This window comes from Callorhinus ursinus, unplaced genomic scaffold (genome assembly GCF_003265705.2).
Source record: "Callorhinus ursinus isolate GAN/ISIS: 27379988/994484 unplaced genomic scaffold, GSC_fseal_2.0 scaffold33, whole genome shotgun sequence".
NCBI lineage: Eukaryota > Metazoa > Chordata > Mammalia > Carnivora > Otariidae > Callorhinus > Callorhinus ursinus.
The window spans coordinates 4,236,080-4,249,171 of NW_027397095.1; the positions used below are offsets into that span (position 1 = coordinate 4,236,080).

The 13,092-nt window shown below is 37.7% G+C and overlaps 1 protein-coding gene across 1 annotated transcript in view; it reads left to right on the top strand.

The window, feature by feature from the left end:
• Positions 1 to 13,092, top strand: part of LOC112809163 (fibrous sheath-interacting protein 2-like) — a 69,984-nt gene that overhangs the window by 45,962 nt on the left and 10,930 nt on the right. The window contains 13 exon segments of the mRNA XM_073879079.1: positions 1 to 211; positions 214 to 1,104; positions 1,107 to 1,834; positions 1,836 to 2,155; positions 2,157 to 3,578; positions 3,580 to 4,118; positions 4,121 to 5,459; positions 5,461 to 5,653; positions 5,656 to 6,697; positions 6,700 to 6,791; positions 6,793 to 7,821; positions 10,822 to 11,337; positions 12,372 to 12,472. Of these exon segments, the coding sequence (XP_073735180.1) occupies positions 1 to 211; positions 214 to 1,104; positions 1,107 to 1,834; positions 1,836 to 2,155; positions 2,157 to 3,578; positions 3,580 to 4,118; positions 4,121 to 5,459; positions 5,461 to 5,653; positions 5,656 to 6,697; positions 6,700 to 6,791; positions 6,793 to 7,821; positions 10,822 to 11,337; positions 12,372 to 12,472 (8,423 nt within the window).

Consider the following 13,092-nt stretch of genomic DNA (forward strand, 5'->3'; position numbering starts at 1 on the left):
GGAGTTTATTCTGCCACATTTCTGGAGGAAATATTTGCAGACATTTTCCTTAATCTCTCCACCTCCTTGCAGGGCAAAAATGTAAACATCACTGAAGCTCAGCTCAATGAGATAAATATATTAGATGTCAACTCTGTGGTGAATGAGTTTAACAATGCTCCAGTCACTGTTTTACGAGATGTTGAAGAAAGGGTATGTTTTCCACCAATCGATAAACTGTTAGAAAGATTGTTGACTCAGTTAATAGTGCTGTTTCATGAGAATATGCATTACAAGTTACTGGTGGCAGTCATCTGACACATGCTACCACCTCAACAGCAGAACAGATAACTAACAGCATATTGAGAGAGAGTGCAGAGTACCAACTCCCACTGTGCTTTGTAGGAAAGCTCATGCCTAATTCATATTACCCTCTTAAAGCTAAAAATATATTGCAGAAACTTCAAAACAACCTGAGAGAACTTAATTACCAAGGTCAACATTCAACGGGCTATACTACCATTTTATCACACTCATTTTTAGAAGATGTCATCAGGAAGTTATTATCTCAGCTCATTTCTCCACCCTGTAAGCCTTCATGCTTGGCAAAGAAGTATTTATTGACTTCAGATTTTAATGAGGTATCCACCTGTATAATAACTAAGATTTTGTCAGCCATTTCAAACCATAAGATTTGGCTCACTAAATATGATTGTCAACATCTATATACAGAAAAAAGCCTTCAAAATATGGTGGAGTCTGTTTATAATAATGTTTTACAGATGTCTGACTCTCTTGTGTCAGTCCAGAAAAGTATAGTAAGCCAAAGCCCAATTATGATTGACCAAATGGCCAGTCTCATTATTCAAGAGATTATTGAAAATCATCTTCAACCCTTTTTGTGTGGAGAGGGCTTACCTTGTGCAATGACTCCACTAGATGAAATATCAGATATGGTTAAAGAGGTTCTCAGTGAGGTCACAGGGTCACATAGACCCCAGAAGCCATCATCACTAGGTATGGACTTTTATCCTAATGCATTTGTAGAAGATATTGTTGCCTGGCTATTATCAAAGGTCTTCAATCCAAAATATAACACTGAATGTGAACTGGATAAAATGACCCAAAAATAGTAAACTCAATAAATAACCATTTTAACAAAGCTAAAATCTGCATTCTTCATGATGACCAAGAGCAGTCTTTCCCCACCGTAGATCTAGACACTGTGGATGAACTCGTCAATTCAGTTTATGAGAATGTTCTGCAACAGCATGGACTAACCACTGAGGTTGATAATGAAGAACTCAAAGACAGTGATATTTTTGCAGAAAATGTTACCAATTTAATTGTAGCCGCTATTTCTGATTATCTTTTTCACCCACTGTTTTCTGGGGACTTGTCGGCTTCCTCCTATGCTACTTTAACAGCAGAGAACATTATTCAGAATATCTTTAGTGGCAGCAGTGAATCTACCAAACCAAGCCAGCATTTATCTCCATATAGCACCTTGCTGCCATACACACTTTTAGAAGACATAATTAGAGTGCTGTTATCTAGAATCTTTCCTTCTACATATAACATGGTTCCATACAGCAAAACTCCAAAAGGCAGATCCGGAATTAATTGTGATGAAATCTCTTCAAAGCTAATCAGTGATATTAGGATGAAAATTTCCCAACATGAAATTCGATTTTCAAAAGATGAAGAAGAAACCAAATCTATTTATTCAGAGGACGATGTTCAGCATCTCATCGATTCTGTATTTAGAAATATGTTGCAAAACTCTGGGTCTCAAGAAGCAGTTGAGCACAATATTACAAGCAGTAACAATGTTCTTATTGATAGAATAGCAGGTCTTTATCATTAAAAATATTTGTCAACAGCATCTGCATCCATTTGTGTATGGAAAGTCATTACTTCCTCCATCATATACATATTTTGATGATGTGAGAAGGCACCATTTTTTTGCTGGTGTTTACTCCTCAGCCTTTTTGGAAGATGTAATCTCTGGGGTTTTAAGCAAAATATTCCACAGGGTGTTAGGTATTGTGCAAACAAACTCATTAAGAGATTCAGGAAAAGAACTATTGGAAACAGCTGAAAAACTCATATATTTGATAATGGAAGAATTCTCAAAAGCTCAAGTTAGCATCCTAGAAAATGCTAAGGAACAATTAGCCACCAGTGCATACAGAAGTAGTGATCGAAATTATTGACATGACATATAGCAAAGTTTTACAAGAATATGAACTGGAACCTGGTAAAGACTTTCTCAATGATACAAAAACATTGGCTGAAAGGGTAACTAAAATTATCCTGGCTGAAATTTTTGATTTCCAAATTCATCCATATTTCATAGCAAAGCTGCCTTTTAAATCATATTCAAGACTCCATGCTGATGCTTTGATAAAGAGAGTTCATTATGCTATTAGTAAATCAAGACTCCGGAGACAGACTTATACATCATATACCACCATATTATCACATACACATTTGGAAAAAATCGTCACTCAGGTTTTATCTCAGATAAATCCATTGAACTGCAGTGCAGAAGACCCAGACATTTTGCAGTCAGACTTCCACAACACAGTTGTGAGGCTGATTGATGAGATCATGTCTATAATTTCTAAACATGCAATATGCATTATTAAACATGGAAATGAAAAACAAAATGCGATTTCAGAGAAAGATATCCAGGCTATAGTTGATGCCATTTATGCTGGTATTTCTCATTCAAATCTATATCAGTCTCTTACAAAAGATAAAAAAGGCATAAGTAATATACCTGTTACAAAAATAGCAAGTTATATAATAAAAGAAATATTTAACCATCATCCTGAGTCATTTTTATCTGCAGATAAAATTCTTCCTTCAGGTACAGTGGGTCAAACTTATCAACAGAGAGCAACAGATCCTCAACAGAGAGAATTGTTGTTTATTGTGAATTCAGCGGTCTTTTTAGAGGATGTAATTTCTGATCTTTTAGGCAGAATCCTCTGTGTATTCTCACATAATGTCTTGGCTGCTGAAAACCCATGTAAAGCAAAAACCAATGTAACGAACATTGTTACAACATTAGTAAAATCAATTGTGCTGGAATTCACCACATCAGAAATTTTAGTTGCAGATCACTTGGATGAAAATCTGTATTTTTCAGAAGGATATAAAGAAATAGTCAAAAAAACTGTCAGCCTAATTTATGAAAAACTATTAGATGATTATAAATCTCTGATTCGTATTTATAGAGCTATACAAAGTGATGCTGTCAGTTTTGGGCAAAAAATATGTTATTTGCTATTAGGAGAAATTTATGATTCTCAAGTGGAGTCATTAGTTTTGGGAGAATTATCAGCTTCTTCCTATTCCACCCTCCAAGGTGAAAACATCATCAGAAATGTGCTTGACAGCATCAACGATGATAGCCATGTCTTGCCGTCATGCATCACTGTATTGCCGCGTTCCCTTTTAAAAGATATTACTTATAAGCTTCTAGCACATATATTCCCTTCATCTGAGACCGAAACTGAACTCAATGAGAAAGAGGTGCCACCAGATTATGAGTTTGTGAATACAGCTTCAAAACTGACAGATGAAATTATAACAAATTTCTGAACATGAAATTAGACTTGCCACAGCAGCGGAGCATGTGGAAAGTATGCAATTAGAGGCAAGTGAGAACTTTGTTAACTCCATATGTAATGGTATTATGAAAAAACTTAAATTAGAAAATGAAACACAGCGTGATACATACAAAAAGGGAGGCTTGTTCCTCAGGAAAATAGCTGGTTTCATTATGAAAGAAATTGTGGACCACCATCTGCAGCCATTTTTATATGACGAAGAATCACCTTCCTGTGACTTACCCAAAAATGCCCATATCATTGAACTCTTGAATCCTGAGAAAGAAAAAATACTCACAGGCTTCCCACAGGCTTCTGTGTATTCTGCTACATTTTTGGAAGATGTCATAATTGACCTTGTTCGCAAATTTTATACTCTCCCAAGTATTGCTGAAAACCCTAAGAACAAAGAGATATCAGAAAAAGACCCCATGGGCATGGCTATAAAATTTGCAAATGCCCTGGTAGGAGAATTTAGGAAAAGTAAAATTAAAGTCCTAGCAAATTCTGGAGAAATGTTTCTTTTCCACCAATAGATAAAGAGACAGTCAATAACGTATCTGATTCTGTGTATGATGAGGTCACAGAAATGTATGGATCTAACAATGTTCAGAAAGATGATAGAAGTAACATTGTTATAGAGATGATAGCTGCTTTAGCCAAAAAGGCAATCTCTGCTTTCAAGATTCAACCACTTTTTTCAGGAGACTGGTCTTCTGCCTTCTTTTCATTTCTAAATGTGGATAACATCATCCAAAGAGTTCAACACCTACCATATAATATCTTTACAAAAATAAATAAAAGCTTGAAGGAGAACCCAGTTTCTTCACTAGAACAATTACCTACACTTACTCCTCTAACCTCAGGCCTGAAAGACATAATGGACACTTTGGAAATAGGTAGAGGATCACTTCATGGAAAAGAGAATTCCAAAAAGGAGAAGACATTTATGAAGACAGGCAGCATCCAGGAGCCGATATGTACCTCTCTAACTAGCATTGTGAAGGGCGAATTAACTACCCTAGCATCAGGTGTAGTTGGAGGTGTGGCAGATAAGAAGAAAGGGGATGCAAAGAAAAAGGAAAGGTCAATTGGAAAAGAGAATGAGAAGGCATCAAAAGTTACTTCTCCAACAACTAATGTGGAAAGTGAAGATACTCGGGGACCAGATTTGAGTATGGCACCTAAAAAGAATGAAAGCAAGAAGAAAGACACTTTGGGTATAAAAGAGGAAAAAGGGCAAGGTGATGAGGTATACCAAGATCTTTCATCAGCTACTGATGACACAAAAAACAAGAAGCTTGTCCTGGAACCAGATTTAAAAATAGATAAAAAGAAGAGTGACAAGAAAAGAGGGAGTTCATTAGAAAAAGACAATAGAACTTCTGAATTACCATCTCTGAAATCCAAAGTGAGAAACAGAAAGATCCAAGAGAAGAGGAGAGATTCTCCAGCTTATGGAGTTACAGATGACAAAAAGACCTTGCGTCTTAAACGTGTCCAGAATTTCACTGAAAGCATTTACAGAAATGTTTTAGAATTGTCTCCTTTCCAAGAACCAGTAGATGATTCAAAATCCCCAAATCCCCTAGGTGATAAAGCAGTATATGTAACTCAAGCAGATGGCAAGGGTTTTGCCCAGCCTGACTCAACAAATCCAGCTAAACACAATGCTCCTGCAAAAGAGGAAGAGAATAAAAAAAGTAAAGATAAAGAGATTAAAAGTAAACCTAGTAAACCAGACAATCCACCAGAAAATAACTGTGGGATTTTTCCTGCTAACTTTTTAGGAGATGTTCTCTCTGAAACAGTAAACAAATTGGTTTTTGATTCCTCACTGGGTACAGATGATGCATGTCAAAGTAACCAAAAATGTAAATCAAACTGAGCTCTGTGACACAGCTATGAAACTGATTGATTGCCTGTTAAAGGAGTTTTCAGATGCTCAAATTAAAGTATTGAACCTAGGTCAGGGAAGTCAGTTCTTCCCATCTATAGATAAAGTTTCATCAGTTCACAATGTACCTCTCAGGCAAAAAGAACCATCTGTGAATTTATAGCACCTCGAGAGAAAAAAATGGCAGCTGCAACTAAGATAGATTCTTTAGATGAGGCACCTTCTATGGCTAACATATCATCAAGCGATAAAATGTTGGTCAACAAGATTGTCCACTCCTCTATATGCAATATTTTGCAGGAATACAGATCTCAAGACTCCATTTATAAAGACATAAATAGTAATGGTGAAAATTTAGCAAGAAAGCTAGCTAATGCAGTAATAGAAGACATTTTTCAGCATCAGCTAAACTTGCTACTTTATGATGAGGTTCCGGCTGCAGCATGTTTGCCTCTAGAATCTAAGGAGGTAGTCCAAACAGCCTGCAAAGAATGTCAAACATCATCACCATATACCATAATGCTACCTTATGAATTTTTAGAAAGTATAATTTCTTTTCTTTTATCAAAAACTTTCTCAACAGTAGCCAATGCTAAAACAGAAATATCTGAAGATAATTTGCACACAGAACTGGATTTCCTTCAAATGAAGTTAGTAAGTACAATTATGACAGAGATCTCCAAAGATGAAGATAAGATTGTACAGTATGTAGAATCCTTACATCCTAATGACGATGAAATTATTCAATTAGTGGCTCAGACTATTTATAATAATCTCTTGCCACAATTTGGATCTCAAGAGAGCATACAAAATTGTGTCAGCGGTGGTTGCAAAATCCTTTCAGAAACCATAGTTAATTTAGTTGTATAGGAAGTGACTGGCAACCAATTGCAGAACTATTTTTCTGGAGAGCTAACGTCACATGAGTATACAGAAGTTGACAGTGTTGTTGAAAGTATCCTTAAAGATGTCATCCAAACCACTGAAGTTCCCCAGCCTCAGCCATCATGGGCTTACAAACTGCCTTTTTACATAATAGAAGAAATTGCTGTAAATTTTTTGTCAAAGCTTTTATCTATGTTTCCAAAAGTGGATAAGAAACAAAACAATTCTCTAAATGCTGAAATGCAAACAATAATCTCAAAAATCCTAAATTCATTCCAAGAATATCTCTCTAAAAGTCTAATTATAGTAGTGCCACAGGCAAAGAATCACCCACTGTATCTTTAGGAGACAGTACAACTATTGAAAAAGTAGTTACTTCTGTTTATAACAGTGTTTTAAGGCGCTCTGGCCTCCCATATTTCAGTGTATAAAGATTTAATTGGTAAGAGCAATGTCCTTTCTGATATAATAGGATTTTTAATGGTGAAGGAAATTTCCAATTCAGAACTTCATCCTCAAGTAGAAGAAGAAGCATCAAGTTCAGAGTTAGTTCTGGAAGCTGTCAAAATTATGGAAAAAGTGGTTAAGATCATTGATGACCTTAAGTCAAAGAAAAAGCCTTCAACCAAAAAAGAGACTGTGTTAGATGCTAGATTTTTAGAGGAAATGCTGGCCTTGTTCTTGGCTAAACTAGTAAAGTTGCCAAGTGTCTCAAGCAGAGATGTGAAAAACTTATCAAAGTCTGAGGTAAATAAAATTGCATCTCAATTGACAAAATCTGTGACAGCTGAAATTTCCAGAAATAACATTAGTGTAGCTGCTAAACCTGAAGAAACATTTTTAAGTCCAGAAAGTATAGAAATTATTTCTCAGATCATCGATTCTGTTTATAATCAGGTACTACAACAATCTGGAACTCATGAAGAACTTTATTATGACATGAAAGGTACAAACAATGTCTTCCCTAAAGAGGTAGCTTCTTTACTCATCAGTAAAATTTCCAATTGTCTATTAGAAACAATTAGCCCAAAAGATTCACAGGCTGATCTCTTTGGCGATTTGGATCTTAGTCGAATTGTTGAAAAGGTGCATGAGCATGCTGTTAAAAGAGGGCCTGAGCTAGAGCAAAAAGAATTAGGTCAAGATTTAAGTGAAGAGGAACTTCCAATTAAAATAATTCCTCACCGTGGGAAACAACCAATCAATATCGATCCAGACATTGTGGCAGATCACCTAGGAGTCATTTCTATAAAAACACCACCTCTTGAGAAACTGCAGTTGGAGTGTTTAACTAGAACCGGATGCAGCATCGAGGCACTGAGAAGAGTGTCAGTGAGTGGGAGGAGTCACTCAATGGGCACACCTGATGCAGGAAAGCAAAAGCGAGAAAGACGCATCTCATTGGATGAGGTGGGACGATTGAATGTAAAACCATTAGAGGTAAGTGCTAAACGCAATGGTGAAAAGAAATGAGTAGTTACTGAGTCCTGGTTGTCCTGTGATCTCCTTCCTCGGGGAGGTCTATGGGAATGCATTTATAAAATATGGTCAATTTCCTCTTGCCCAGCACAGTAGAATTGGGACACTATGATTCAGCCACTTCTCTGCTTTCCTGGGACTCACCCATCAGCAGTGTGGCTCAGCGTAAAAGTGGCAGGCTATTTTCCATTAGCCAGTCAGACTGAACTGCCATTTCTTGAAGAATGGAATACAGGGAAATACCCTTACCAGCAAACAGGACTGAATGGAACTGTAGTCCTCATTTGGCAACCCGAAAGAAATGCAATTTTTATAGTCCCCACAGTTCTTTTTAATGGATATACATTATCATAGTATTATATGGGTCCAAAAGGGCCAATTAGAATAACAGGTCAACCTGTTAAAGATTGAAATCCTCAAACTTAAGGCTCCACAGTAGTATTGTTTTTACTTAGCAACATTCATCAACAAACATCAGACTGCAAGCTCTTTAGAGTTCATTTGCTTCTTATTTCACTTCCATTACATAATACTTTCCCAGTTTCCTATACTCTTACATACTGAGGAGGGACCCAGTTTCTTTCCTAGTCTACCCTTGTTCTAGACCCAGCTGTCTTCATACTTCTATTTTTATGAACTAGTTTTTCTGCAGTCTTATATTTGGGCTTTAAATATACTTTAAAGGGGCTCGAAATGCCAAAACACTGTCCTTGGTACAATATAACTATTGAAAAAGTAGTTCTGTTTACAGATTTTAGGGCACTAGGGCATAGGGATGGTCTTTCAGGGAGATGGAGTTACACTAATCCAGCCCCACATTCTCACATAATACCAAAGTCCATCTGCATAAATGAGCCTCTTGCAAGGATGATGGTATGCACTCACACTCAGGATATAGTCTGTGATTTACAAACTGAGCAAAGTTCTATAGAACCAGCCTGCCTGGAGCACAAGCCTAGGAGTGTGTTTTCCTTAGCATTATTTTCCAGCCCATTGAACTAAGTCTCAGAGCTGGTGAATACATTACGGGTACTTTTTTTTTTTTTTTTTAGTCTCAAATACTGAGATTGTCGTAGACACTGATGGAGTCTCCTTGGTCCTTAGTTTCTTGGACCAGTTAAAGGTCCTTTCCAGTTCTAAAATGTCCTTTTCTCTCTGGGTTCCTCAAAATTACATTATCATTTACTTAGTAGCTTTCATTTATATATAAGTAATTCCTTGGGCACAAGATCTATGTGTTGAAACTATAGAACATTCCTCTAAGTGATTACCTCTTAATCACCTGTCAGTTTTGGCTACCTGCTTTCTTCTTTTACATCCTTTATCAGTACTTTAACTATCTCTTTATAGCCCACAGAAAGTTGGAAGAGAATAGCTAATCCAAAGAAACTACTGCTGCTACTCGTAAGGGAAGCAAAGGCTATCTCAGGGAAAGCAAATGGACCTAGCTAGCTCAGTTAAGACAGATGCTTTGCAGCTAGGTGGACAGTGGTGCTGTCCATCCCCAACGTGGGCATGGAAGTTTCAGAAAGAACAGGAGAGGGGCGCCTGGGTGGCTCAGTCAGTTAAGCGTCTGCCTTCGGCTCAAGTCATGCTCCCGGGATCCTGGGATCGAGCCCCACGTCGGGCTCCCTGCTCAGTGGGGAGTCTGCTTCTCCCTCTCCCTCTTGTGCTCTCTCTCTCAAATAAATGAAAGTAAAACCAAAAAAAAAAGAACAGGAGATCAGTTTAAGGAACCCAGGCAACTCCCAGGCTAGTCCTCAGTTAGGAATCCATAAGCAATGCTTCATTTGCTATTCTGAGGTACCAGAACTTCCCAACACACCAGACAAATGCCTATCAGACTCCTACAGTGACACATCCTGGAGCCACAGAGACGACTTTGAGCTTTTGAACCACTATTTCCCTCCACCAGCACAGATCATCAAGACTGATTATGTTTCAGTTTCTTACAGGAGTTCTTCTTTCATTTTGTTTTGCACAAAAGATACTACGGTAAAGGCAGCATTTATCTGAAACTCTGGGTTGCAGTTTTACAGAGATCTAAGATTGATAACCCAAATTAATGTAAAGGTTCTGTGGCATCATCAAAGGCTACAGAAATGGAAAAGTCATTTATGACTGATCTGTCTTTACCATTGCAAAATGGAAAGTAACATTTGACCAGGGAGGTGAGGAGGAATGAAAAGTTACTCTCTGAAGCTGCCTTTGGAAAATATGTTCAAGGGTTAGAATGTGGAGGGTGAAAAGTGAACATGCAAAGTCTTTCACAATCATGTTTTAAAATCCAGGTCAGCCAATACCTTGTCTTTTGTTCATGAAAATATCTACATTTAGATTGCTCTTATGATTGGTTCTCTCACTAAAAGTTTAGAAAAACATGTCCTAAATCTGTCACAGAACTTTCCAGGTAAATGATGAAAACAGAATGTAATTACAGTATTTGTGCATTTTGCATTTCTTGGCAAGTAAAAAGTAAAATTTGAAGCAAAAACAAAACTTACTAGGGTTCCCTTCTTTGGACTGGATAACATTATTCTTTTTTTAAGATTTTTTATTTTTTATTAGAGAGAGAGTACAAGTAGGGGGAGCAGCAGGCAGAGGGGGAGGGAGAAGCAGGCTCCCTGCTCAGCAGGGAGCCCGATGTAGGGCTCGATCCCAGGACCCCGGGATCATGACCTGAGCCGAAGGCAGACACTTAACCATCTGAGCCACCCAGGCGGCCCAAGGATAACATTCTTGAATGCAAAAAAAAAAAGGATTACTGAAATGAGCAAATATTGCTTATGATTTTTATTTATTTCTTCTTTTAAATATATCACTATTACATACACACACACACACACACACACACACACACTCTACCAGTAAGTGGCATTTGAGGATAATTTTACTAAATTGAAACGGAAAACCATGTGAAAATTGCTTTATTACTACAGAACCATAGGAAAAATGACTGAGGCAATAGTTTTTAATATTTTCTCTTCAATTCCAGACTGCTAGTAGGAATTCATGCCTGACATCACCAAAGTGGAGCTTTTAAAAGATGTCCACAGCAAAAAAGATCTTATCATTCGTTTGGTAACTCATGATATTAATCAAGAAGTTTCAGAAAATAAAGTGGAAGAGGGCTTAACTTCCGATGAAGAGGAAGTTGTTTTACAAGACGTTGAGAAAGAAGAACTTCCAGAAGGCCCATTGGAAGATCAAGTAAAAGAAGACATGAAGCCCATTACAAGCACAGTGGCTTTTTCCAAGCCACTGAAGAGCAAGAGAAATCTGAAAAAATTTTTGTCACTAGGAAAATGTTATCATTGCAAATCCACTGAAACTACAACAAATACTGAATCATCACCAAATCAATGGACAGAATCTGAGGAGACACAGCGAAGAATTGTTTCTAATGCTGATATGACTACCTCCAAATCCTCGACTGGCACAGATTCTTCCTTTTGGGAGAGAAAAACACAACTAAGTGTAAGTGACAAATGGGACTCTCAGTGACCGGGTTTCTATAGAGAAGGTACAGAGTTTCACAAACTTAGTCCAAGTAATTTACATTGGGTAGGAAGAAGAGGGCAAAAACTGAATCCGGACAGTCTCTCCCAACTTTGATGGTATTTACAACTACAGGGAAATGACTAACAGATGAAGTTAGAAGCCTCAATTGAAGAAAAATAGATCATGGAAAATGTTCTAGGTTAGTCAGAAGCACAAGAAAAACAGAAAAAGGAAACCAGTTAGGAGAAGAGCAGTCTAATTATTTAAAATCATATGTTTAATTTTTCTTTGTACTCTGACCTATAAAAAGTCACTGGAAGTTTTGTTTGCAGAAACTCCATGCCAGTGGGCAGGACCAGAAAATGGGCTGGAGGAGAGTAAAAAGATTCATGCAAATTCAGCCTATCTGGGTTTGAATTCTGGCTTTGCCACTTAGTAGCTATGTGACCTTTGGGCAAGTTACTCTCAAAATTTCCTTACCCAATTTGTTGAAACATAGCAAGTTATTCAAAGTATGTTGAATATTCCTCAGTCCATAAGCCCCACTATCACTCTGACACACAGCTCCTGTCCCTGGTTCTGTATCATTCTAGTGATTGATCACTTATCATCCTCTTGGGTTGGCCCTACCCAAAAAAAAAAAAAAATTGCACTGTACATGCATTTGGAAGATACACATGATTTAGGATTTCCTGGTGAGACAGTCCCCCTGGATTATCCATTTGCAATGATTTCCAAGTTAACCCAGAAACTGCAGTTAACCCAGAAACTACAAGAAAACACAGAGATACAACTCTGGCCAATTCAGAGGCTCACCAGGACAGTAGCCTCAACACAAACTCACATCTGTTTATTAGGATCTATTTATTAGGAAGCCATGTGAGATTTTAGGGGCAAACACAGTGTGCCTGATCAGAATGCTGGCTACATAGATAACTAAGGAAACATTATAGTGTATTTTACTTAATACAAAATCTCCTTTTGTAATTACCTGACTTGTACTTTTCCAGAGAGAAGAAAGTAATGCTAGTACTGAACTGGCATATTACTTCTTACATAGAATTATGAGTTCATCCTCATACAATGAAGAGGGTCTGCCTTCATTTTCTAGGTACAGTCAATTAAAGCAATTGAGTTGGCTACGAAAATAGAAATCCAAAATGAAAATTATGTTAATGCGAAGCACGGGCCCCTCAAGTAAACATGTGAGAAAGCCAGTGTCTCTCCCCTCAAACTCCCCTCACTCCTTCCCCTCGTTCTCCTCTGTGGTTACTTCCTGGGCCTCCCTTTTCCATGTTCTCTCCTATTTCTATTTATCTGGCCTCTACTTCCTTCTTTCTAGTATAGTGGTCTAGTTAGTATAGTTAGATTAAGTCTTTAATGTGTTAGATTCTGGAACCTAAGAGACAGGCCCTGGGTCAACAGTAGTTCCTGCACTAATGGCCCACCTAAAGGGCTTCCTACTTAGTTTCCTTATGTACCTAAACACTCAACAGTGTGGCCCTGACTGTCATAGGGATCCCCAAAATGGAGAGGTTATGTAAGTTGGAGCATTCAGGGAAGAATCCTCAAAAGCAGTGGAGTTTGAGTTGGGCCTTGAAGGATGGATGAGCTTTAGACAAGACCATCCAAATTGGGGAAGACTGTAAGAGAAAGGATGGACTCTGCAGTATTTATAGGAGACAAAGAGGAATAAAGTACACTGTAGACTTGAAGTCTGGTTAACGCTTT